We start from the raw sequence: 26,137 nt of genomic DNA on the forward strand, positions 1-26,137 counted from the left end.
CTTTATGTCAGTACTAATTTATAATAATAAATCCAGGTACTTAGGCATCTGTCAAAACATTAATAATTTTGTAAATCTATTCTATACCTGCTATAATAAAATAAAATAGTCTTTGACATCATAATTTTATTTTCCTAATTTACATTTACTAATATTTATACTTCCATCTCACATCTTATCCAATAATTATTTATGTAGACCTTAGTCACATATTTTTCAGAAAATTGAATTCTTGTCACCTTATTAAAATATTACTTTATTGAATTGAATTATTAGTTTAAAAAATTAAAAATATATTTTTTATACCTAAAGTTGACACTTCTATTTGGAAAAGGAATAAAAAATTAATAAAATAGGAAATTAAATATATGTACAAATTTGATTAAGAAATTCTCTCTCATGTATATCAACATTAGTGTCAGAAACTACAGCCCTAAAAATGGGGTGTGTTTTTCGGTGGGGAAGAGCAATAGGACATTACCAACTATTGGTGCAATGGTGTAAGGCTCCATTGGATTCCTAAAGTCGAAAATTTGATTTTTGTGAGCGACACTTCTTGGGTGGAAAACTAAGAACCCCAAAAAGGACCCAAAAAATGGTGGAATATCCTTGATATTAAAAAATAAAAAATAATAGCAATATGACATTGATGTATGGGAGCTTGGGGGATTAGAAGGAAATGAAACTTATCCAACTAATGAATGTTTTCTAGAGGAAAACTCGTATGGAGACATATACAACTAGTATTAAAATTTTAATATATTAGCAAGATTTTAATGATTATTTCGACAAACATATATTTTCACATGAGTCTTTCTCTATGTCTTTTTTACCTACATATAGTATGTAACTTTTTTTCAATAAATGATGAGAGGGAGAATAATAGTAAAATGAAATGGACAGAAGATTCCATGAACTGTAAGATGCATGTATTAGTAGTACTTGCATGTCCTTCTAATTAATATTCTCACGTAAGGGAAGCTGAAAAAGTTGATGCATGCAAATATCATTACTTAATAATAATAATACAATTATTTTGATTTGGAATCTTTCTTCGATCTTCTTCTTCTTCTTCTTTTTTCAAATCTAAAGGAATCTAGCTAGTAGAATTATTGAGGGCATGGCTTGATTGGGTTCCATCGTTTCAAGAAATCTTATCTTGCAACCTTTTAATCCACCAATGCATCATATAATTTATGAAGAAAAGCCAAAATAGATACTGTTCAATGTTCATAATTACTTGCATGCATACCCACCAAAAAAAGCCTTGGGAATTGGCTTTGTTTTTATCCCCCAACTTGAACTTTTGTGTCTCCATGTTAATAACGTGGTTGTCTCACTACCCTAACTTGTGTGCTACAATTTTTCATGTTGTCCCTTTATGATAAGGTATAGTAAATTTTGAATCATACAATTATATATGTGTATGTATGGTGTAGGTTAAAAGTAGATTTATGGTGGCACTATCATATAAAAGAATCACTTATTTTTTGTTTGGCCTTTTGAGATATGAGATAAATAACCCTTGTTTGTTTGTGTTCTATGATTTGTTTGATGGTAAGAGCTAAGAATAACGAATTGATTGTTGTGTGACCATGTCCTTCTCAACTTCATTTTAGTTTTCTCCATATATTACTCTAAACTGAACGCAATTCATATTTAAGACTAATACGAACAATAAAAATAAAAGCGCCCATGGCCTAATGGATAAGGCGCTTGACTTCTAATCAAGCGATTGTGGGTTCGAGTCCCACTGGGCGTGGTTTTCTTCTTATTAACTATTTTTTCTATTTGTATTTATTTTTATTAAATAATTGCCAAAAACAACAATTTAAATGGAGTGGGGGTAGCACCAATGGTCAATTGCCAAAAGTGTATTCTTTAGTGAATATTTAGAAATGATATTTTTAAATATAGGGAAGTGTTTCTACTTTTGTATTTGGTAAACATTGTCATAGGATGTTTATCAATATAACTTGTAAATTCGAATTCGACTCTCTGCATTAAAAACAAACGACTAGGAGGGGGAATGTGTAGATTATTTGCATGTACTTAAGTCTCAGTCATTTTTGGTTGATAAAGTTGTGAGACATAAACTTAAATATCTGTCATCTCAAAGAGTCATTATAATGTGTTGAGTATCCTAACTTTGTTGTAATATGCTTTCTATGATTTCATTTTATATTTTTGAATTTCATAATTTAGTAGTCATTTCATTTCCAATCATGTGGAGACTGAATGGAATTTTGAATGTGGCCATTTTGTTGTAAATATGCTTTCTTGGATAGCATTCTATAATTTTGAACTTGTTAAAACGAATCTAAATTACACAGACATTAGAGTTGAATTTGTGACTTGAATTAGGAATGGCTCATTTGAAGTTCAAGGAATAAATTATCATATGGTTTTTCCACCAATGGTCCAAGTTTAAAGATCATTTTATAATCTCAAATTCTTATATTCACCTATTATGCTTTAATTCACAAATTATTATAAAGATATGTCTTGGAGACTAAGAGGCAAAGGAGTAGAGACCTTCTCAAATTCTCAAAATTGTTCATTGATAGGACTCAAAATTTCAAGTTTAACCGAACATAAATCATGATCAACACTTCAAGCAAAATATTTCTTTCTCTAGACCTAGCACAACACAAATAGCTATAAGAGAACATCAAGTACAAAATAACCTTAAAAACAGAACAATATATCTCAGCTTATTTCTTCTTTCCAGCTTTGGCAGCATCAGAAGCTTTGGTCTGCACAAACAACACAAGCAAAATGGTAAAAATTAATTATAGAAGGATGACACAAGAGGTAGAAGATCCTTCTACAAATCACAACTTTTGTTAACTACAGAAATACCTTCTTCACTCCCCGAATCTTCTTAGCTCTGTTTTTCCTTTCCTTCAATTGCTTCCTTGACTTCTCTACCTTAGTGTCAAGACCATTCTGATATAGATAGAGGTTTAGTTTTTGATCACATAAACCAAAGCACCAGTGGCTAAGATAGAAAATAAGCATCTTACAAAAGCATTGTTTCTAATAGTCAAAAAGATCATATAACAAAACATTGATGACAAATGACAGCATCTCCAATGAGCATAAATTAAATTGTTGATTGAATGATTAAATTATTAAAAAAAAAAAACATTGGTCTAGTAGTATAAAGTCCGCATGATATCCAAAAAAAAAACCAAAAGGTCAAGGGTTTATTCCTGTGACCAACCCTTGTTCGGAACGGAAAGGGCACACTCGAAAGGGATTAGTACCTTATCTATAGGGTAATGGGATACCATTGGTGGTATCAAAAAAATATTTAAAAAAAGCCAGGCTGCCAATGCTGTTGTGTCAACTACACCAAACACTACATGATGTATAAATATTGAGATTAATGTTTCTAAAACACTTGGAGATAACATGTCTCATAACGAGATATGAAAAAACTACCGAAAAAAATAATATGAGCAATGATAACGTGAGTGCACTACTATTATGTTATGTAAAGAACATAATAAAAAAGACATTCTAGCAAAAAAGCAAAGTTACAAAGAAATTTGATTTGAGGATTTTTTGTTGAGTGGTGACTGACCCTGATAAGCCTGTACTTAGGCTCATACTTCTTTGCATTCTCAACAGAGTCATAGATCAAACCAAAACCAGTTGATTTGCCACCTCCAAAATGTGTTCTGAATTTGAATACGAATACAGAGTTAACATCCTTCACATCATAAATTCTCGCAAGCTTCTCCTTAAGCTCAGCCTTCATACAACACACAACAAATTTATCATCTAATTGTCTACCAATAATATTTTGTGATACATTTCAAACACATTTTGTTTGAATACGAAAGTAAGAAAAGAAAATAAGGTACCTTTGACACATTTGCCCTCCCTGGATGAAGAACGTCAATGATCTACATAACAAAGTAGAGCATCAGTCAGGGCAATTACGTCAAAACAAGTGAATCGCATAATCAAACAGTAAGAAACATAAAATTGGAAATATCAAAACTCATAACGCATAGATATATTTGGTTCTTCGAAAAACGAATTAAATGCTAAAATGGCATGATTGGAGGTAAATTGAGAAATAAGTACTTACGAATTGCTTCCTGGAAAGAAGCCTGTTGGTCATGAACTTTCTGGTTCTGATGGTAACTGCTTTTTCCGCCATGATTGTAATCAACAACAACACGCAGAGGAAGAGGTACAAAGAAAACAAACCCATATAAAACCTAGGGTTTCTGTATGGTACACATTTGGGCTGGGCCGTAAATAAAAGCCCAATTAATAACTATGGACCTTTTAGATTTTATACATTAAAAAAAGGAGAAATTAGGCAAGAAAAGAAAACGTAATTCTAATGCATTGCAGAACTTTGCAAAACACAACTAATAACTAGTACAATGTTAAAATAAAAAAAATTTAAACATATTCTATGAGTATTTTTGGTACAATATCTTAAATCATATAAACCCTAACCCTAACCCTAAACCTTAACCCTAAACCATAAACCCAAAACCCTAACCCTAACATTAAACCATAACCCTAAACCCAAACCCTAAACCCTAAACCTAGCCATAACCCTATGCCCTAAACCTAACCCTAACCCTGAACCCTAACCCTGAACCATGAACCTAACCCTAAACCCCTAAACCCTAACCCTAAACCATAAAATAAAAAAAATTAAACATATTCTATGAGTATTTTTGGTACAATATCTTAAATTATATAAACCCTAACCCTAACCCTAAACCCTAAACCCTAAACCTGAACCCTAACCCTAAACCATAAAATAAAAAAATTTAAACATATTCTATGAGTATTTTTGGTACAATATCTTAAATTATATAAACCATAACCCTAACCCTAACCCTAAACCTTACCCATGATCCTAACCCTAAATCTTATCCCTGGCTCTAACCCTAAACCCTAACCTTAATCATAAACCCTAATCCTAAACCATGACCCTAAACCCTGACCCTAACCATAAACCTTAATCCTAAACCATAAACCCTGACCTTGAACCCTAAACCTAAACCTAACCCTAAGCCTAAGTCCTAAACTTAAACTTAAACCATAAAACCTAAACCATAAACCCTAATCCTTACCCTAGACCCTAGACCCTAAACCCTAACCTATATCTTAGATTTATGTAGAGTATATCTTAGAAGATCTTATCTTTTACTATTTATATCCTTATTAATCATAAATCTAATGTTAATATAAACATGAGTTAATATTATGAATTTTTTATTACAATATTATCATTATTTCTTAGTTTGTTTAGTTTAGAATTATTTTATTTTTTATGATTTTTCACTTAATTAGAAGTTTAATATTAATATAAATAAAATATTAATTTTATGCACTTTGTATTACAATAAATGTCTAAACAAACATCACATGAAAGAGTAGGAAAAACAAATGAGATTACATATGGGAAATACAAAAACCATAATCAAAGTCACTTGAAGGGAAATAATAGTTAAAATGTAATGCCTAAACAAATCACACTCTAGAGAAAAGAACTAGTTATGGATTGTAATAAATATAAAAACACCACTAAGGTGTTAACAGAAACACAATTACGAATGTGGTCAAAGAAGCCATAGGGACTGGACCAAGCACCAAAGAGGCTGAGGCTGAGGTTGAATCCCCTAAGCTATGATCAGAAGCATAAGGTGAAGGTGAAGGAGCCATTTCTGATGAACCTTCAGGTGGAAGAGAAATGGATGGTGATGGTGATGGTGATGATTTTGGAATTTGATGTGGTGACATTACTTCCACAACTAACTTTTGACCATTGATGCAGTGATCTTCATTTCCACTGATGAAGAAGAATGCCCCAGGTCTACCAAGATTCACAATGCTATTCCCATTGTTATATTCAGTGATGGGATTGCTTGTATCACAATTAATATAGTCCATTTTCTCCACAGTAAGAACTGAGTCATTCTGGTACTCAAAAACTGCACCAACAATATAGAATCAAGTTGTAGAATTCACATGCATGCAAAATCAAAACTTATCAAAATTCCCTAGTTAAATTCACTTTGCCTCTTCATAATATTGAGACACTCTTTCTTTTTGGAGAAAATAATATAGTAAATCTTAAACGTGACTAAGAAAAGTTGCAAAACTAATAATTTCAACAAAAGCATGGTAAACAGTTGAAAACCATGTAACTCATAATTTTCTAGAGTTAATTGGTTAGAGTTGTATAAATGATGTGAAGTGATTGAAGAAAACTTACGGAGAGAATCTCCAACTTGGAATCTGTTCCTTTCAGCCCATTGGATATAAAAGACAGTATTGTTAGGGAGAGGTTGGTGCCAACCTAAGTGATCACCAACTTTGAATTCTCTTCCACCTTCAACAACAGAAGTATTAGTAGAAGCCAAGAAAATGATGACACAAGTAGTACACATTATGCTCAAAATGGAGGATGCCATGTCTGTTTGAGACTTGAGTTTCTTCTTTTTTTCACTCAACACAAGCAATAAATAAATGGTGAGAAGAGTGTGTATAAGATTCAAGTATATATAGGCAAAGAGAGAAAGAGTGGTGCATGGATTGTGGGGTTTAGTGGGTAGTTTTTTTTTGTGATAACGTGTAAGCGGTTATAAGTTACTATAACAAAGTTTTGGAATTGGTGATTATGGAATGAGGCCGAGAGAGTAGCTAACGTGACTCAAATACACTAATGGCTAAGATAGAAAATAAGCATCTTACAAAAGCATGGTTTCTACACACCGAAGTTAAACTGAAAATGTGAAGCCAAATTTGTCATAATAATAAACATGGAATGATCACATTCTCTCCGAAAAAACTGGTAATCCTTGAAACAAACATCAAAAGTAAACAGTTCCCCATCAAACTGAGGAAATATTATGTACAATGTATGATGGTTTCAAACTAAATAATAAGAAAAAAAGGAAAAACAAAGAACAAATTAGAAATGCTAAGTCCCTAAAAACCAAAATAAAAAAAGTAAAATTTCATATAAGAGATACTCCATATAATGGTAAGGTTATTAACATGAAGTTCCTCTCTTTCAAAGGTAAGACACATCTACCCTCTCCATACTTCATTAGACTGGACATCTGTGAGGTTGTCTTCTATGCATATAGTAGAAAATCCCCAAAATTGGCTATTCAAAGCTGTTTCCTTTCCATCATTATTAATCAATTCTTGGAGTTGTACGTCTAAGCTTTGCATTTCCAAATATCAAGTATGCTAGGAGGCATTGGTTTGAGGGACCCATGCAACTCTAGTAGATGAAAGAAGTCTTGTTTGGTGAAGTTTTTCTTCTCAACAAGCATTCACTGCAGCATGCATCAGTGTTCTATTTAGCTGCAGGATCTGATATGCAAAACATAGTAGTTACTTTTAATTTTAAGTCAATCAAGTAGTGTCATGTAAAAGCAAAATAAAGTGAATGCTATTAAAATGGCAACATGCTCACGAAAAATGCGCAAAGGTTTACATAACTTTGACATAGTTGTGAGTCTAATTCTAGTGTGATTCAGATTGATCAGGTTCCTAAGTTGTCCTTGTAGCATATCAGCATCTGTTGTGGGAAATTATGGGAAACAAAGCATCACATGATTACTCTGGAAACTCAGTCTGCATGACATTTGTGATGACAATAGCATTTGAATTTACATTTGAAAGTCATATGCAAGAGCATATATGTAGCTTCGAAGGGTGGCATTAGCACCTTCTCCTTCTCATCTGAGTTCAGAAACTGGACTTAGGACACCATTGGGCATTCCTGAATCACCAACACTTTCTTTTCACATGTGAAATTAATGGTTTTCAAGCTAGTCCTAAGGTTGAGAAACTATTTTGATGGTACCTTAGATAAATAAATGGCAGCTCAAGGTACGTAACAAATGGTAAGATAAGTTGCATATCCGCATTTTATCTTTCTTGTGTAATTATGCTGCGCAGTCTCATATAATGGCATGCAATATACATAGAACTTGAATTATTTTCAAGCTTTATTTTGCTTTCTAATCATTTCTCTTTCATTACATTTTGATAGGGATTTGCGTGTCTTGAAGGTAGTATTTGTCTTTTCATGAATGGGGCAACCTATCTCATATGAAAGAGGAGTGGCTTGGAAGGTGCTAGCTTAATGAAGAAGAGAGTGCCACTTGTTCATATTTGCCCCATTCTTAAGTCTTGCACGTTGTGATTGATATGTGAATCAAGCTGTCTTATGAGGAACTGACAATAATTTCATCTTTATGATTATAAATTTTTGCAAGAATAGGATTATTTTGATCACAATGAGCAAGGTTTTAGTTTAGGTGTAGGTATATTCACCTCTTGAATGAAACATGTGAGGAATATAACAAAATATACTCTTAAAATAAAACATAATTTAAGCATCCTGGGCTGGAATAGCATAAGATTCAATGAAACAAATTAAACACATACACCTTAATGCTTTAATACTTGGCTAGTAGAAAATATGTGTTTCTCCTTTCAAAATTAATGAAGCTCCATGCATGGCTGATTGAATTTTAGAATCATTTTTTACAAGCAAATATATTAAGAAAGGTATCAATACAAGTAAAGGGATCAATACATCATTAGGTAAAAGTGTAAGCAAAAGATCCCTTAATTTTAGAAAACTATAACCAATATCTAACTCGAATCAAATCCATAGTGTTGGTAAAACTAGCTTGCCCACCTCTAAATATAATGTCATTCCTCAAACTCCAAATGAACCAAATAGCAGTAAACCACAACATTCTCCATAAAGCTTTCCATTTCCTAATTTTGTATAAGGAATCATGCATCTTAAGCGCTTCCACCATTAAACTCAACACATTATACTGAATATGCAACCATGAATAAAATCTTTTCCACACATTGGTGACAAAAGGGCAAAATAAAAATAAATGCTCAATATGCTCATCGTGAAAAAGACATAAAGCACACTTCAAATCCCCCACTCCAACTATGTTTCTCTTATGAAGCTCGGATCTAGTAGCTACTCTTCCTCTCAAAAAAATTCACATTAAATAACAAACTTTTAAAGGAGCACAATTAACCCAACGTAAATGAAGAATGTTACCTGACTCCCTCATAGTTAAATTCAATTATGCCAAGTAAGCATTTTTCACCATATAACAACCCGATTTATAAGGTTCCATCTCCATCTATCAACAATACCACTCGAGCAAGAATGATTCTGAATAAGATTGTATAGGCTTCTTGCAAGTTCTTCCTCCCAATCAAATAAGTGTCTCCTCCAATGAATATTCCAAGACAACTGCCCATTTGTCCAAGCCCCATAATCCGCAACCAAAGCATCCTTCTTTGCAGCCAGCATGTAATCTCGGGAAGGTATCTTTGAGATTTCTTTGGCCAAACCAAGAATCCTTCCAAAATCTAGTATGCAACCTATCGCCAATTTCCTTCCATAAATTGCTTTCCAACCAGTTAGAACCAACATTCAAGGCAACTCCAATTTTAACCAAATCCCTCCACCACCGTGACACATAAGGAAAAGCATTAAAGACCCATTCAATTCCATACTTCGAGTTAATCACTCTAACCCACAATGCATCATGAATTTTTGAATCATGATTTTTATCGTCCTAAAAACCTCTTAATAACCTAAACACTTGTACAAATTATTTTTTAATTCGATCTAATCCAATATATTACCAAAAACCCTATCATTCACACATTTGTTTATTGCTCTATCATCTTTAGAATTATATATAACAAGTTGTGTATAACTTTGTTTTAAGTACTGGTATAACCTCTTAATAAATTCTTAAATATTAGTTAAATTAATTTGAACAAAAATTTATAAATGAAAAGGTAAAGCAATTATTAATAAATTGATTAGGATGATATAAATAGATTATATATTCTTACATGCACCTATATATCTTCTTTATTTTCAGGCCACATCCTATTTAGCATATTTTATATGAAGATAGAGATCTTATATGATAGAGATCTTATATGATAGAGACTGCAACTTTATTTAATTAATGTCTTCAATCAAACTAACTTCAATGGCTTTCCTTTCTCCTTTTTTAAGCTCCTCGTGAAATGAAAAGTTGGTATTTGTGGAGGAAAGCTCGTGTGATATAACTTGTTTCTTTCCTTCTTGTAATTAAGCTTTTTTTGCAAAAGCAAAAAGTAGAGACAAGTTTATATGGTTTTACCATGCTAACATGTGATACCTCACAAGTTCCATGGTGGAGGCTTGTATTGGATGAAGTATTTATTGAACAAATATCTCATGTTTTTAATAGTATCTAATTTACTCTTCCAAACCAAATAAAATGTTGCTTTGTGTTTTTAAAATTTTTCTTTTACTCATATGTAATATATGATTGAAGTGAGATAGGAAATGAGATACCATTGATGACAAGTGATCTACATGGAGAATCGCTTAAAACTCATGATTCCCTTTGTAAGATTAGTAAAGGGAAATCGATGTGGAGAATTGTGTGGTTTGCTGTCATTTGGTCGATTTGGAAGTTAAGAAATAATATTATTTTTAGGGGGACAAAGTTAGTTTTAATCAGATTATGGATTTGATTCAAGTTAGATCTTGATTGTGGGTTATAGGATCTAAATTGTACATTTTTGCCCAATGGTGTATTAATCCTTACACTTGTATGTATCTTCTTTGTAAATTGTAATTGAGTTGACACCTCTTATGTCCGTTTCTAATATATTTGCTTATAAAAAAGTGATATAAATCCAAAAAGAAGATCTTCTTTATTAGTGGCTAAACTTTCTTATTGTGTGAAAAGATTGATACTTAAACGTGACTATAGAATGCAGATAGAGTATCCATTTTCTCATTTTGGTGATTAATTGTGTATGATTAATATGTTGTATTTCATGGAAGCTTTAGATTTAATTAAGATTTTGGTTGTGAATGAAAGAGAAATTGTAAGTTTTTAGTTCTGCTTTTCTATAAAGCCAATTACTTCTAATATTTAAATTGATCAGAAAAAAATTAGTAATATGTTGTACAAAACATGGATTTGATTATGTTTCCGTTGCATGCATTGGGGTCCCAAAGTTTTTATTTTATTTTAATTTCGTTCTTCATGGTTTCATAGTTTTATAAATACTTAATCTTATCTATAAAAAATTGATAAAGTTGATTTATACAACTTACATTGAGAATCTTTTGGTGATTTCCATTTTATATAATTAAAGAGGTTTTTCATTTATTAAGGAAGGAAATAAATATGATCTCTGCCGTTTAAGAAATGATTATCATCGAATGAGGATAGGAAATAGAGAAAATAAAACAAAATGGAGAGGACCTCTACACCTATATTTTCTTTTCTTTCAAATTTAGAGAAGGAAAATTAAAGGCATGTCCTTACCTTGCATGCATTACTATCAGCCAAAGAAAGAAACCATTTTATCACATTTTTCTTGCATAGCTACAACTACCAAGCATGCAAGACAAGTTCACTTGTCCATAAAACAAACGATTTGTTCTCAACAGTATCTTATCATCCGTTTTCGATCAATAACATATTGTCAGATAAATAAAAAATAAATTTAAAAATAAAACGTAGCATTATAATTAGTTCGGAATAGAAAATATAAGACACAGTTTGGAACATGAAAAAATAACACATTTATCAATTAAATTAGATATACAATTACTCCAAACTTCTAAAAGCTACACGAGACATAGCATTCTCATTAAATCTTTCTCGAAAAACCTAGCAAGTTCACGTTCATTGAGATTTACATTTGAGTTTCCAACATCCACAAATGTTTTACAATGTTAGATTGTAAGAAATAAGTAAAACCATTATAAATAGGATTATTCTTCCTTCCTAGTTTTCTCAAGTTCAACCATTGAGTGTATTAAATTTCCAATATTCTTCTCTCAAGTTTCAAACCCTATTATTTACCATGGCACCCCATGGAGAATCTTTGCCTACTTCATTCTCTAATAGTAAGAGCAACACCATTTCCAAGCCATCAAAGCTTCAATCTGAACACAACATTCAAAGAACAATCTCAGACATTTCTTTTGAGCTAACCAAAGAATGCATTGATTTGAGTACTACACTTCCACCAATAACTGAAGTTGAAGATGCAAAGTGTGAGTGTTGTGGCATGTGTGAGGAGTGCACACTAGAATACATTGAATGTATACGTGACAAGTTCTTAGGAAAGTTTGTGTGTGGATTGTGTTCTGAGGCAGTGAAGGAAGAATTGGAGAAAAATGGTGGGAAAAAAGAAGAGGGATTAAGTGCACATATGAATGCATGTGTTAGGTTCAACAAATTTGGAAGGGCTTTTCCTGTTTTGTTCCAAGCTGAAGCCATGAAAGAGATGCTGAGAAAAAGCATAATGAATGGGAGAAGGGTCAAGTCCTTTAACCCTAGAGAGAAAGGAGGAGAAAAGAAAGGAGGGATTTCTAGGAGTTCAAGTTGCATTGCTGCAATTACAAGAGAAATGAATGATCTCACAACAACCAAAAAATAACCTTTCATTATTATTTAAGTTCTTATTAACACAATTAGCCTAAGCTTTTTGTATATTAATTTTTATATGTAGGAACATGGTTTTGTATCTTTATTACCTGTTTCTACATTTAGTTTTTAATCAACTAATTAGTATTGACTATTCCAAGTCTTCGTTCATCAAATCTCATTCTTGGTTTTCAAGTGCTTCTAATTAAGAGTGATTTTGAGAAGAAATTGTTGCAGGTTCAAGACTGATAGCGATATGTACCTCACTTCATGTGTTAAAAAGGAGAAATTATTGATATGTAATTAAGTATGGTATTATTCACTTCATGAGTTTATTAATTTCAACACCAAATTTTTGATACAGTGTTTGATACTTCAACATTCATTTATTTTTATTTATCACCTTGTATACACGTTTCCCATAAATATATGAAAATATTGCAATTCATCTACTAAATTTGAATATGTATAAATTGAACAATTTAAAATATCATTTAATAAATTTATATAGATTAGTAAATAATTTTTTATTTATAACTTATGATCTAAATTCATCTAATTTATCAATTTGCCACCAATAATTAGGAGGCACTTTAAGTCGTCTAAACCCACCACTTTATGTTTCTACCATCTTAGAACATAACTTTCTTTCCCAATTAATTAATATTAAATTTTAAAATATTTGATTTAAAATAATTCCTTTAAAAATATTTTGACTTAAAAGTGCGAAAAATAATTTTATTTTTCTCTACACTTCAGTGAGGAAAAAGTCGTTTTTCTCATAAAAAAATCTTTGCTAAGGAAAGAGAAAAGATATATTAAGCAAGCACAAGTGGTTTGTTTAAAAAAAATAATCTAAGTATACGAGCTTAAAGATGCTATAAGTGACTTAATTTGTTTTAAGAAAAAAGGTATTTCTTTGGAAAGAAAAAAAGCCTAAACCAACTTGGAGGTTCAACTTAATCTACTATTACAATAATTATATTACATATAAAACTAAAAATTAAAACAATCACTCACAACAATTTCTTATGTAATACGTTGTGAAGTAATAGAAAGACATAAAGTATAAATTTCACTATGAAGCTCCACCAATAAAGAAAAAAATGACAAAAATAAAGACATAAAGCAACACAAAACATGTATGCACCCACGGATTATTCTAATTCTAAAGTGGGTTCAATACATTACATTACTTCCACATTTTTTCTTAACATGCTTTACTTCCTCTACTATATAAGCCCCCACCCTTCCTTCTACTCTTCAATCCATCTCTTCATTTCTATTTCTCTCTCAAATAATTTCAAACAAAAAACTTATATAAAAGGAGTGAGAAAAAAGACTTTAGAGAAATGGAAAACAACGTACCAATAATAGCTAAGAAAGTATGGAGCATGGTACGTGTAGTATTATTCATGTTGAGAAAAGGTATATCAAAAGGTAAACTTACCATGGATCTAAACATGATCCTCAAACGCCGTGGCAAGCTCGCCGGAAAAGCCATCACAAACCTAATGTCCCACCACCATCATGGTGGCTGCTCCACCACTAGCCGCCATGACTCCACCCTACAATTCTCCACCCAAAGGGAGTATGAGTTTAGTTGTAGCAACACTCCAAACTACTTCTTCTCTATAGGTGGCAAGCGCCATAATCGCAACCAAAACCACAATCACCTCTTTATGTGTGCTCATGCGCCACCTACCATCGAGGATGATGCAGTGACAATGAATGAAGTGAAGGCTGTGTTGGAAATGCTAAACAATAATAATAGTGAGGTTATGGTGGAGTCGTCATATTCAACACCGGCGCTTCCTGGGTTCGGAAAGAGCCCTATGGTGAGGCCACTGAGGGCGGCGGACTTGCCGTTACTGCGGGAAGACGTGGACAACATGGTGGACAAGAAGGCGGAGGAGTTTATAAAGAGGTTCTACAAGGAGCTGAGGAAGCAGGATTGAGCTTTGAACCTATACCTAGCTTGTTGAATTCATAATTAATTTTCATCCTTAACAATTATTTTTCTATATTTTCATGATAATCCCTAGTTTAGTTTAAGGTGTATGTTATCATATTTTTGTATGTTTGATTTTATTGTTGCTTATAGACAATAAAAGAAGAACTTAGAGTGTGATTAATTAATTATCTCTCCATCGGTTTCTTTTTTATTTCTGTTACATGCTATCCGCATATGAGAAATTAATATATTGTTGTCACAAATAACATTAGTTTAGAATAATATTCTAAGCCATTCATTTTGGTCTAAACATTATTGAACTTCTGATTTTCAATAAACTCAACTAAATTTAATACACTAATCCATGTCAATGACTTCGATATATTAGGAGTCAATAATCTTAAACCATATTGTCATTATAGGGTGAGAAAATATTTTTTAATATTAAATTAATTTTTGAATATTATATATACTATCTCATTTTAGAGCAAAACAAAATTGGAAGTGAAGCTGAGCAAATTTAAATACTCCAAGAGCATGAAAAATAGTAAGTATGTAAAGGGTTTAGGCATAGAATAGTGTTTATCTTTCATTAATAATTGAAACTATAACTATGAATACTCATACAAATTAGCAATATATGATATATACTCAAATAAACTCATGGGGAATAATTAATGGTGTCTTTCTCAAGATACTCTTTGTACATCTCCTTGTACTCCAAAAATAATTGCACTCTCATAAACATTTTATCTTTTTTTTCTTTCCATATTACATTATCAATTATTTTTCTCTCTTTTTTTCTTATCTCTTTACTCCATGCATTCCTATACCTCAAAAAGAGGAGTAGGAGTGTCCATATATACATGCTTAGGCTCCAAATTAATTAATAAAGAATTTCGTAACATGTTATTGCACTGTATTAGAATGATTAAGATTTTGTATGTGATAATCGATTAATAATATGATTAATGGATTATATGTGTATTTGTCAAAATTTTGAAAGATTTAGACCTATGACTTTTGATTGGTGCCCCATATTTTTAAAGTTAAATTGGCTTTTACCAATAACAACTCCTCCCACTTCGTTGTCCTCTTATGATTCCACTACCATGGATGTCAAAGTGAAAAACTATAGCTGTCCCTTCTTCAAAATATTGTTGCCTTTCTCAACTTTTGTTCCTTTTCCCCCTCTCTTTTGCTTTACTTTTTTTAATTACTTTTTACAAGTTTTAGAAGACATCACTTCTGTTTAAGATGGTTAATTGTTTTTTAATTAGTTTATTTTGTGTATGAAACATTTTAATCATAATGATATGAAAAATGGTTTATATGAATGTCTTCTTTTATTAGGGATAAATTAAAGTGTAGTAGTTCAAAGGTGTGAAATGCATATGAAAATTGCACACTATCATGTCTTGCATATATATTGAAATCAAAATAAAAGTGCTTCATACATGTTTAAAGTCTTACACAATCACAATTATAAATCAACATATATACTATTGTCTGAAGTTTACAATGTCATATATGAAAGTAGAATATAATCATATCTTAAGTCGTTCATGATAGGTATAAGATTTATAAAGCTCCCAAAATAATTATGATAGGTATAATATTTACCAAGTTCCTTCGATCTTAAGAATCTAGTGAAACCTTATACCACTCGACTAATGTTTTGTTCGTAAATCGTTAGAGTTAGTTCACCTAATTTAGATGATAAATGTTAACTGTAAGGTGTCTTAGGAGTCTATGTTAAAAGCTTATATTTTTATTACTTGATCAATGCTTTTTCTAGCCTTAAGTATATATACAAGGTTTTCCTAATATGCGTTAAAGGACACATTCGATTGCAAGTCCAAAATGCAGGGTCCTAAAGACCTACAGGGTAAGAAGGTAGGCTAGAAAAAAGTAGTGGTGAATAAAAAAGCTCATTTTCTTTGATGCTAAGTTTCTCATATTTTAGTCACTAACATAACAATACAAAAAGCAAACACCCTTCAATAATATAGTAATTCCAATGATTTAATATATATATATTATTTTTTACACTATAAATAAATCATTTATCATTAATTTATTAATTTTCCTTGATTCTTAAATAAAGTTTGTACAAATTAATGATAAATGATTTACAAAAAGGGTAAAAACTCTAATTTCAAATAAAAACAAACACAATATATATGAGCATTTACAGTCCCTCATTTGAAATTTGGAATCCCCATAAAACCTTCAATTATTCATTCAAAGCCTTGAAAAAACGTGCTTGAAAGTTGAAACGTTAAAATCAATCAACGTTGACTAAGTATTTTGCATTTCTTTTTCATAAGATAACTTTCGTTGTATTATTTTTTATTTTATGAAATAAGACAATAGTGTTGAGACTAAATTATTTGACTTCTGCAACAGTGCAAGTGTATTATGATAGTTGTCATGATTCTTGCATATTTAACATTCTCTATAATCAGATCTATAATATAAAATTCCAACCCACCAAATAGAGTTCAATATGTAGGCAAATGAAATAATTTTATTTTGTTTAAGAGGAGTATTTAGATCTTGGATGAAAATCAATATTTTAAGTTGTAAGCAAATGAAATAAAAAAAAATTGTGTAAGAAAATCATGTGATTGGATGAAAATCAATATTTTAAATTGTGTTCAAGGTTACAATAATTATGAATTTAAAAGAGCCAAATTAAAATAATAACAATATCAACTAACTATGCATGCTGTATATTTAATCAAATAATTAATACTTAAGAACTGGACAGCGTTAGGGTTACCATAATACCATAACATTCTAAAAAAAGTTAAATTGTTAAATTCAAAGTGGGTTACATATATATTATAAATCTACGATTGTGTGCCTCTTCTAGTCTTCTTAGAACTGAAAAGCTAGTCTTAAATCATAAAATAAAAATAAAGAAAGTTTTTTTTATTGGCAATTTTAGTATGTTAGTATTTTTATTATAAGTGAGATTTAAATCTCCAACATCCTTCACTTACATCATTCACCTAACCATCAAAACATTTTATAACTCATTTTTTTTATTAGTAAGACTCGAATCTATAATATAATGTATTTTGTTTCTGTTTAAGTCCTTCATCCTCACTCAGTACTAGACATAAGACCCTATAAAGGAAGAGTTGTTGGAAGGTAGGCACCTTAGCATGTAATTGGACAATACATATTGTCTCATAAATTGTGTCATTGTATGTACTATAAGCCTATAATTCATTGAAAAAATATTTTTTAAGTTAAAAAATTAATAATTAATTATTTTTTAAACCAACCACAACTAATGATACATGCACTAGTACAATTTATAAGATAGCAAACATGTACACGTATATTATTAATTTGAAGTGCTCAGTTCTGCCCTACAGCTATAGTGGATTTTCTCTTATGTATCTTAAGCCATCGCTATCTCCCTTCCCCCTTTTTTACCATTAGGCAATCAACGACTTATATAATAATAAATTTTATACACTCGTGATTTTATTTTGGGTGTAGTGGATCTTTATAGATTTATTTTTTAGTATTATATAATGCATGATACAAAAGCTAAATTATGAAATTGATGTTTTCAAAAACCATTTGATTTGTGACACTTGGATGCAAATACACAAGGACTTGATGACATAAAAATAGGTCTGTAAAAATAAAAAAAATGCATAGTTTACTACACATATAGTGCCATCAAATCAAGAATATGCAATTTTCATTTATTTTTTTATAGACAAATATTAATATGTTAGTACTTCATTATGGATGAGACAACAATATGTTGACTTAATAGTGTAAAGACAAATATTAATATGTTAGCACTTCATTATGGATGAGACAACATATATTGACTTAATAGTGTAAGGCCGTGTTAAATATTCAGAATGATCAAAATATCAATGATTCGATTCCTATAAGCAACACTTGTTGGAAGTGACAGTTACATACTCCGAAATGAATTAGTTCCTTACCAAAAAGTGAGAAAATATCATTAGTAATACCAATTTTTTTGTTATAAGTATGACATTAACTCAAATCCTCTTTCAGTCTATTTATTAAACTTTTTACCCTAATTATCATGCAACTAATGATGCTCAATGGCCAATATTTACTTGATTTTCAACAGGGAACCCCTCTTCAATTATTAATTTTTTTAAATAATAATTGAAAATACTTATATAATGCAAGCCAATAGAGCTTTGGCTTCTTCTTCTTTTTTGGCCAATTCTAATTGTTTACCAACCAAATAAAAGTTGTCACAAAGCATATAGTACCACAAACGGGTGTTCATTCAAAGGATGAAGATTATTGGAAAATAATCTTTAGGTTACCAAAGGAAGCCTGTTGGACTTGAAATGGAAACTTCCAACAATGCCATCTTATTTTTTTTGTTTCCCAATGTATTCTCGCACTGGATACAATCTTGTCCGAGCTGGGAACATATACGTGAAGCTAACTCTCCCAGCGGACATTTTTTCCATCCACATGACTCAAACCCGAGACCTTATTTAAGAGGAATTAAACATATACAACTTGAACCTACAAAGTCATCGTATTTAAAAGGCTATATTGTCGAGCACGAAACAAGACATTATTTACAGGTTCAATTTGAACCAAATATGTTGAATGTTTTTCATTAAAAATGGAAAAAAATTCATCTCTAAAAGTATAAAGTTAAAGAGTAACGTTGTAGTTGCTTTTGATTATGGAGAATCACAATTTGAATTAAATGATTTTTGTGTAAAAAAAATCATTTGATCTATGCATACAAATTACTTGTAGATTTTAGTCAGCAAATTAAAGATAGTTTAGATTAAGTATATATAAGAAGTAGATGAAGTTACAAATGAGTTTTTAGAGAGTATATGTGGCTAAAATAGAGTCTAGAAATAAAAAGGAGTTAAATTGCCATATGTGCTTTATCCCATTCTAAGTATGGCATTGCATGATTATCATTTTTTCCATTAATCTAAAGTCAAGATTTTCTAGATAATCGTCTTGGATGAATGAAAAATAACCTTGTTTTTGTATGTTAGATTGACCTAATTGTAGAAAGTGAAATACTGCTCTAAAATTTTCTACACTTCTTATTAAGAGAATAAACATAAAAAACACATTGATATTTCTCAGAGTTTTCCAAAGCTTTTCACACACTTGATCTCATCCCCTTATACATTTTATTTAATGTAGATGAATTTAGATAATCTAATAAGATAAATGATTTAGATCATTATATTCAATCAATAAATCAAATTGACATATGGGTATAACATAATGAATTGTGGTTACGAAATTGCGTGTTGTAATTATGTCTATATCTATTGACATAAACATGAGGAACATACTATTAAATTGCATTCAACATACTTTAACATACAAAATTAATAACCTATCAGAAATTGATATATTACATTTATTGATATCCTATTTAATATAGTAAATATATATAGATATAAAGGCTAAGATTCGATATTCAATTATGACACTTGATTAAAAAAAAGTAATTTTTTTTAACAAACCATCAAGTATCAAATGAAAAAGATAGCGGATCATGCTTTTTGGAATCGATGTTGTACCTAACTTTTGGATAGTCCCACTAATGAAAACCGGCCCAAAACTGTATATTTAGTTCTTTTTTTGGTAGCATATTATTTATATTTTGGGTGTGTGATTACCAATTCTAAGAAGTGTTATTCTCAGAAATTGAACCCTTGACATTTTAGTTATTCTAAAATCTAGGAGAACCATACACGAATAAAACTTGTTGGTCATATATTCCATTGTAAAAGTAAAGGTACAATTTCACATACATGCCCACTAACATGACTTTGGCAGGGTGTAATTAAAACGCCTAATAAAAAATGCAGGAAAAATATAGTATCAAGTTTATGATTTAGACAAATTTGATTCTTATCTAGTTCAAGAGTCCTATATTATTTGTACTTTGTAAGATGCCCGTGGAGCTAGCTGTTCGAAATTTCTTACAACCTAAGTTAGGGATCCATTAAATGAGAATATAAATTTAATAAAAGGTACAAAATCATAGGATCCGTCTTGTTTTCATTCTTCTTCTTTTTTATGACTAATTTTTCAATTTCTTGCTAAAACCCATTAGTTTTCAACTGAATACATGCATAAATGCGTCCATATTCACTTACACATATTTGGTAAATAATCAGAAATATAAAATATTTCTTGGACTATGTATGTTTCTTGGAGAGGCAGCGCATATTTGTTACCTAAAGTTCTTTGCATTATTAATTGCTCACACTCTAAGAAGCATTATGTTGCATTTGTTTTTTTTCTTTTTTTTTATAGGCAAAAAAATTCAATAATCAAGCACAAGGGGTGTCAACCCGAATACAAATAAAAACGAATATAATCAAACAACACTGTTGATATGAGATATACAAGACCTAGGGTCTATGCACCACTGTGCAAAGTCATAAACAAAACGACCATTTGTGGAACAAAACCAAGTCCAAGATCGAATCTGAATCAAATTCATCACCTCGATAAAGCTAACCTCTTTAGCCAAGAAGATTACATCATTTCTCATGAGCCAGATCGACCATACCACAGCAAACCAAAACATTCTTTAACAATTTCTACCTTTTGGAATCTATAAAAAGAATCATGCATCACCAACAGATCTGAAATAGAATTAGGTAAAAGAATTGGAATCTGTAACCAAGAGTAAAATCCTTTCCATATTGAAGATGTAAATGAACAAGCTAGAAGAAGATGATTAGTTGACTCTATGTGCTCCAAGCAAAAAACACAATTCAACTTCAGCCCATCCATAATATGCCTTCTTTGAAGCTCGTCCTTAGTAGCCAAGCTCCCTCTCATCGTTTTTCAAACAAAGCAGCACACCTTCATCGAAGCACAACTAATCCAACACCTGTTAAGAAGGTCGTCCCTAGCAGATGTGTCATACTCTAATTGCGCCATATATGCTGATTTGATTGTATAAACCCCAGAAGCATTTAGACAATATGATTAGTTGACTCTATGCATTTGTTTTTTTCTAGTTAATATTAAGACAATATGAGTATTTTTTTTGTTTTCCACAAGTATCCTCACAATATTGGAGGTAATTTTGTCCGAGCCGAGAATATCCATATGTATATGGGGCTAACTCTCCAAGCGAGTATTTTTTCCATTCGCAAAACTCGAACTCGAAACCTTGCTTAAAGGTAATCAAGTATGTATCACTTGAACCAACATCCATTAATTAATACAATATGAGTATGATCATAAATCAAGGTATCAATTATGGAAAATATTTGCCCCACAACTTTATGCTTAGTGACACACTACTTAGGATACCAAGAATCAATTGCTTTAATTATAGAATGAGCTTCTTTTGGGTCCATCTAAGCAAAGGTGAAGCAAGAGGGTAACGTTTGAATAATTTAGATCCAAGTTTTGGATCCTAAAATGTTATATATATTAGCATAGGTTGCTTTTTCAGACGTGACAGAGAATCCATATATATAAGCTAACAATTATGGAAACAAATGAGTGGATAAAACATAACCTTATCCATTGAGGATTAGATTAAATTTAGCCTTATTTGTTTTCTTGAATATAGTACATTTTCTTTAATCACTTTTCTTATCATAAAATAAAGTTTCCCTTCAGAATCTAGATTAATTATTTAAGTATGTCTACTTACTTAGTGGCAAACATATGATAATTGATCTTATGTTATCCACATGTATATCCATTGTCACTGAACTGTTGATTTTAATAGCACTTGAAAAATCTAAAACATTAAAGTCGAAGTATTTTAGTTATAAATGGTGCACATAAGTTTGTTTGCAGTTATGACAACGAAAAATATATTTCCAAAATAATGCATACTTCTATTTGGAATTGGGATAAAGTTGCATGTCTAGTAGCTTTACTTGTTATGCAAGTTTTGTTGTGTTAACTTTGGGTCCTCCATTATGATTTGTGATGGCTTCTAATGATAATAATTGTAAGGAATGTTGAGGGAATGAAACGTTTCATTGGGAAGATGTATATTTAATTAATAGATTAAAAAATTGGGAGGATTATGCAATTTTTACTTTAAAGTGCATTAATCTAAATTAAATTTGGATGTAGTTATTTGAGGTGTAATAATCTCAATGGTTATCATTTTCAGGAAGTAAAAAATATTCTTAATCATGTCCATATCTTATTTAAATTTCTCCTTTCATATTTTGTATTCCTTAGGTGTGTGTCTAGGATGCTAGACAATTTAATCTGCATGTAACAAAGAAACATTTTAAAATGCTATTTTGAAAGTTAACTTAACTAACATGTTCAAGCTGGATTGGATGCACAAAAATGCATTTGAAATTATTGGATTTGGGGCAGCATGCATATTTGTTATTTGGGGTATGAGAGTGATGTTGCTATTTTTTCTTTCACTTAGGCTTATCCCAACTAATAGTAAATGCTTATATTTTTTGTAATCATTAATATTATGTTTAACTAATTCATCATCTTCTATTTGTGCTGGATTTTGATGCTTGTTATCCAATATGATTCATTGCATATGGAGGAATTTTATTCCAAATGGGAGAACTCATAAAATCATGATAAGAAATGAGATAAAGAGTTAAGGAGCATAATAGCCATGCAAAAAACAGTTTTGGAATTAAGAAAAAGTGGAGTTAGTGGGTGTTGCAATGTTGGGCTTGGTATATCTATAGTGTTCTACCACCTTACAACTATACATGAACTGAAGGGAGTGGGTGGTAGGGACACCAAGAGTGAAGGGTATATAATTTATCAAAGAATAAGTTCATAATTTACTAGGAACTGTTTTTTATCCAAAAATATTTGAAATCTTTATTAAATAAAAGATAAAGTAATTAGGAGAACAAATATTACTATATTAATATTTTGTTGTGGATGAGATTCAAATTTATAATCTCATTCTGTATCTTCCTTAAACTCTATACATATGAAAAAATAGTATAGGAAAAGCTAATACATATGAAATAGATAGTAATATCTATGAACCGTGATTGTAAATATTTATATGTAATTATTGTATCATTCATTTCTATTATTTTTTGAATAGTTATTATGAATGAAATCCATGTAATGTTTAGTAACCATAGACAATTTAGTAATCATGTAAAATATATAATGAGACCTCAAATGGATATAAAAATTAGCAAGCTCCACCAATAACTAAAGGTTAGGAAATGATAAAATATAAAGAGAAAGTAACACAAAATACCCTCCGTGTTGGAAAAGAACAAGGATTACTGTTGCAAAAAAAAAATTATCTTTCTCATATCCCAATGATATCTCATTCTCTGTCTCAAAATAATATATATTGACACGTGAATAAAAAGAAAAATTTTAAAAACAAAAAATAATAAAATGGATTGCTCTGATTAATTTAGAATATGAAGTGAGACATAACATGTAATCAATATCCAAAATCAATAATATTATAATAAGTAATAAAAAATTTATTTTTTATTTTTATAATTTTTTTCTAACTAGTTGACACTTTTGATAAAATTAATATATAATAAGATATCAAATGTTGGGCAATCTCCATTATTTGGAAAAGAGGGTAGCTCCATTTACATGTTACTCCTCTCTCTCCTACTATATAACTCCCTCACCCCTTCCCCTTCTCTTCAACCATCTCTTCATTTCTCTCTCTCAAATATTTCCAAACAAAAACAACTTATATAAAACAATAAAAAAGACATTACAAAAATGGAAAACAACGTACCAATAATAACCAAGAGAGTTTGGAACATGTTACGTGTCGTATTATTCATGTTCAGAAAAGGTATCTCAAAACGTAAACTAATGATGAATCTCAACTTCATTCTCAAACGCCCCGGCAAGCTCGCCGGAAAAGCCATCGCAAACCTAATGTTCCACCACCACCACCACAATCATGGTGGCTGCTCCACCTCTAGCCGCCATGACTCCAATCTACAATTCTCTACCCAAAGAGAGTACGAGTTCAGTTGTAGCAACACACCTAACCACTTCTTCCCCATCGGTGGAAAGCACCATCGCAACCACGACCACTTCTACACGTATTATCACGCGCCACCCACCGTGGACGATGACACCGTGATGGTTAACACAGTGAAGGCTGTGTTGGAAGTGCTGAATAGTAATAACAGTGAGGTTATGGTGGAGCCATCAAATTCAACACCAGTACTCGAAAAGAACCATATGGTGAGGCAGCTGAGGGTGGCGGAGTCGCCGTTACTGCTGGGAGGCGCGGATAATATGGTGGACAAGAAGGCGGAGGAGTTCATAAAGAGGTTTTACAAAGAGTTGAGGAAGCAAGATTGAGCCTAGCTTGTAAATTTGTAATTGATTTAATGTTCCTAGCTCCATTGTTTTTTTATAAGCAAAGTTGTATTAAATACCACAAGGTACAATCTAATATAAGAAAAAGATCAAGACTTGATTTTTTTTGAATAAGAAGCAATTAACAAAAATAAAAGAAGAATGAGCTATTTTGCTTCAAATCAAGACCATGATAGAACTTGAATCAAATCCAATAAATATAATAAGTTAACTAATTTATTAGAGAAAATAATATCATTTCTCATAATCCTAGGTCCATTGTTAATAATGTTAAGTTGATCATCATCGTGGATCATTAATTTTGGATACTTTCATGATAATCCCTAGTTGATGAAATGCCTTTGTGGGGGTTTAAGATGCACGGTTCATATTTTTTAATGTCTCCTTCATTTTATTATATACCAATAACAATGGGACTCTATGATGGTTCAAGGCTCTGCAATTGTGGAAAGGTCCAATAAGTAGTATTAGAATCCATAATTTGGATGAGACATAGTTAATTTAAGATTTGTTGAGTATAGTAAAGTGTGAAGTGACACATTAGAGATTAAAGAATGAACGATAAAATTTATAAGTAGAAAAAACGTAAATAACGATTGTCTTTCTATAATATCTTCTATGAACTCAATATGATCATATATATATATATATATATATATATATATATATATATATATATATATATATATATATATATATATATATATATATATATATATATATATATATATATATATATATGATCATATTGAGTTCATAGAAGATATTATAGAAAGACAATCGTTATTTACGTTTTTTCTACTTATAAATTTTATCGTTCATTCTTTAATCTCTAATGTGTCACTTCACACTTTACTATACTCAACAAATCTTAAATTAACTATGTCTCATCCAAATTATGGATTCTAATACTACTTATTGGACCTTTCCAAATCAGTTAAAAATAATTTGGTAAACCACTACTCCCACTCCGTTGTCCTCATATGATTCCTCTAACATGTCCAACTGAAAACTATACCTGTCCTTTCTCCAAAGTATTTATAGTTAAACTGCTTTCCTTTTTTCAAATTTAATTTAACGGCTAGCCTGGTTAATTGTGTTTAAAACTTATTAATCATATGTATATTCTTTTTGTCCAAAATGCTGCAAATCATACAGTTTTGAAGTCAATAACAACAAAAAGAATGATATGGACATATACAAATACCTGTTAAATGTTAAATGTTAAAGGTGTAATTTCAAAACCAATCATAAATGACCTATATTTAAATTATGCATAAGGAATGAGATAAACTATATACAACTTACTTTCTAACATACTCCATCT

General features: G+C 30.8%; 4 protein-coding genes and 1 non-coding gene across 7 annotated transcripts; 3 read left to right on the plus strand and 2 right to left on the minus strand.

Annotated features, from left to right (window-relative positions):
• Window positions 1,690–1,762, plus strand: TRNAR-UCU. The gene has a single exon. It is a non-coding gene; the product is annotated as a tRNA-Arg (tRNA).
• LOC109342872 (40S ribosomal protein S24-1-like) lies at window positions 2,517–4,228 on the minus strand. The gene is made up of 5 exons (XM_019580907.1): window positions 4,103–4,228; window positions 3,873–3,914; window positions 3,590–3,760; window positions 2,863–2,949; window positions 2,517–2,756 (listed from the first exon to the last, which is right to left on the minus strand). The coding sequence occupies exons 1-5, from the start codon at window positions 4,226–4,228 to the stop codon at window positions 2,715–2,717; spliced, it is 468 nt and encodes a 155-aa protein (XP_019436452.1). The 3' UTR covers window positions 2,517–2,714.
• Window positions 5,406–6,517, minus strand: LOC109342510 (early nodulin-like protein 1). The gene is made up of 2 exons (XM_019580487.1): window positions 6,257–6,517; window positions 5,406–5,972 (listed from the first exon to the last, which is right to left on the minus strand). The coding sequence occupies exons 1-2, from the start codon at window positions 6,453–6,455 to the stop codon at window positions 5,566–5,568; spliced, it is 606 nt and encodes a 201-aa protein (XP_019436032.1). The 5' UTR covers window positions 6,456–6,517; the 3' UTR covers window positions 5,406–5,565.
• Window positions 11,703–12,758, plus strand: LOC109342875. Of its 2 annotated transcripts, XM_019580911.1 has the most exons (2): window positions 11,703–11,980; window positions 12,017–12,758. In XM_019580911.1, the coding sequence occupies exons 1-2, from the start codon at window positions 11,929–11,931 to the stop codon at window positions 12,505–12,507; spliced, it is 543 nt and encodes a 180-aa protein (XP_019436456.1). In that variant the 5' UTR covers window positions 11,703–11,928; the 3' UTR covers window positions 12,508–12,758. The 2 variants fall into 2 exon arrangements, with proteins under 2 accessions (XP_019436456.1, XP_019436455.1); XM_019580910.1 differs by having other exon boundaries at window positions 11,708–12,756.
• On the plus strand, window positions 13,751–25,171 carry LOC109342874. Of its 2 annotated transcripts, XM_019580908.1 has the most exons (3): window positions 13,751–14,337; window positions 24,678–24,840; window positions 25,076–25,171. In XM_019580908.1, exons 1-2 carry the CDS (start codon window positions 13,847–13,849, stop codon window positions 24,790–24,792), a joined length of 606 nt encoding a protein of 201 aa, XP_019436453.1. In that variant the 5' UTR covers window positions 13,751–13,846; the 3' UTR covers window positions 24,793–24,840; window positions 25,076–25,171. The 2 variants fall into 2 exon arrangements, with proteins under 2 accessions (XP_019436453.1, XP_019436454.1); XM_019580909.1 differs by lacking the exon at window positions 13,751–14,337 and having other exon boundaries at window positions 24,127–24,840.

The sequence above is a fragment of the Lupinus angustifolius genome, chromosome LG03 (genome assembly GCF_001865875.1).
Source record: "Lupinus angustifolius cultivar Tanjil chromosome LG03, LupAngTanjil_v1.0, whole genome shotgun sequence".
Taxonomy (NCBI): Eukaryota; Viridiplantae; Streptophyta; class Magnoliopsida; order Fabales; family Fabaceae; genus Lupinus; species Lupinus angustifolius.

Coding starts and splice junctions, on each gene's coding strand:
- LOC109342872 (XM_019580907.1), bottom strand. CDS start 4,228: ATGGGTTTGTTTTCTTTGTACCTCTTCCTCTGCGTGTTGTTGTTGATT. Junction 3,915..4,102: donor TTCTTTCCAGGAAGCAATTC/GTAAGTACTTAT, acceptor TTTGTTATGTAG/ATCATTGACGTTCTTCATCC. Junction 2,757..2,862: donor AGATTCGGGGAGTGAAGAAG/GTATTTCTGTAG, acceptor TTGTTTGTGCAG/ACCAAAGCTTCTGATGCTGC.
- LOC109342510 (XM_019580487.1), bottom strand. CDS start 6,455: ATGGCATCCTCCATTTTGAGCATAATGTGTACTACTTGTGTCATCATT. Junction 5,973..6,256: donor CCAAGTTGGAGATTCTCTCC/GTAAGTTTTCTT, acceptor TTGTTGGTGCAG/TTTTTGAGTACCAGAATGAC.
- LOC109342875 (XM_019580910.1), top strand. CDS start 11,929: ATGGCACCCCATGGAGAATCTTTGCCTACTTCATTCTCTAATAGTAAG.
- LOC109342874 (XM_019580908.1), top strand. CDS start 13,847: ATGGAAAACAACGTACCAATAATAGCTAAGAAAGTATGGAGCATGGTA. Junction 14,338..24,677: donor GGAAAGAGCCCTATGGTGAG/GCCACTGAGGGC, acceptor CCATATGGTGAG/GCAGCTGAGGGTGGCGGAGT.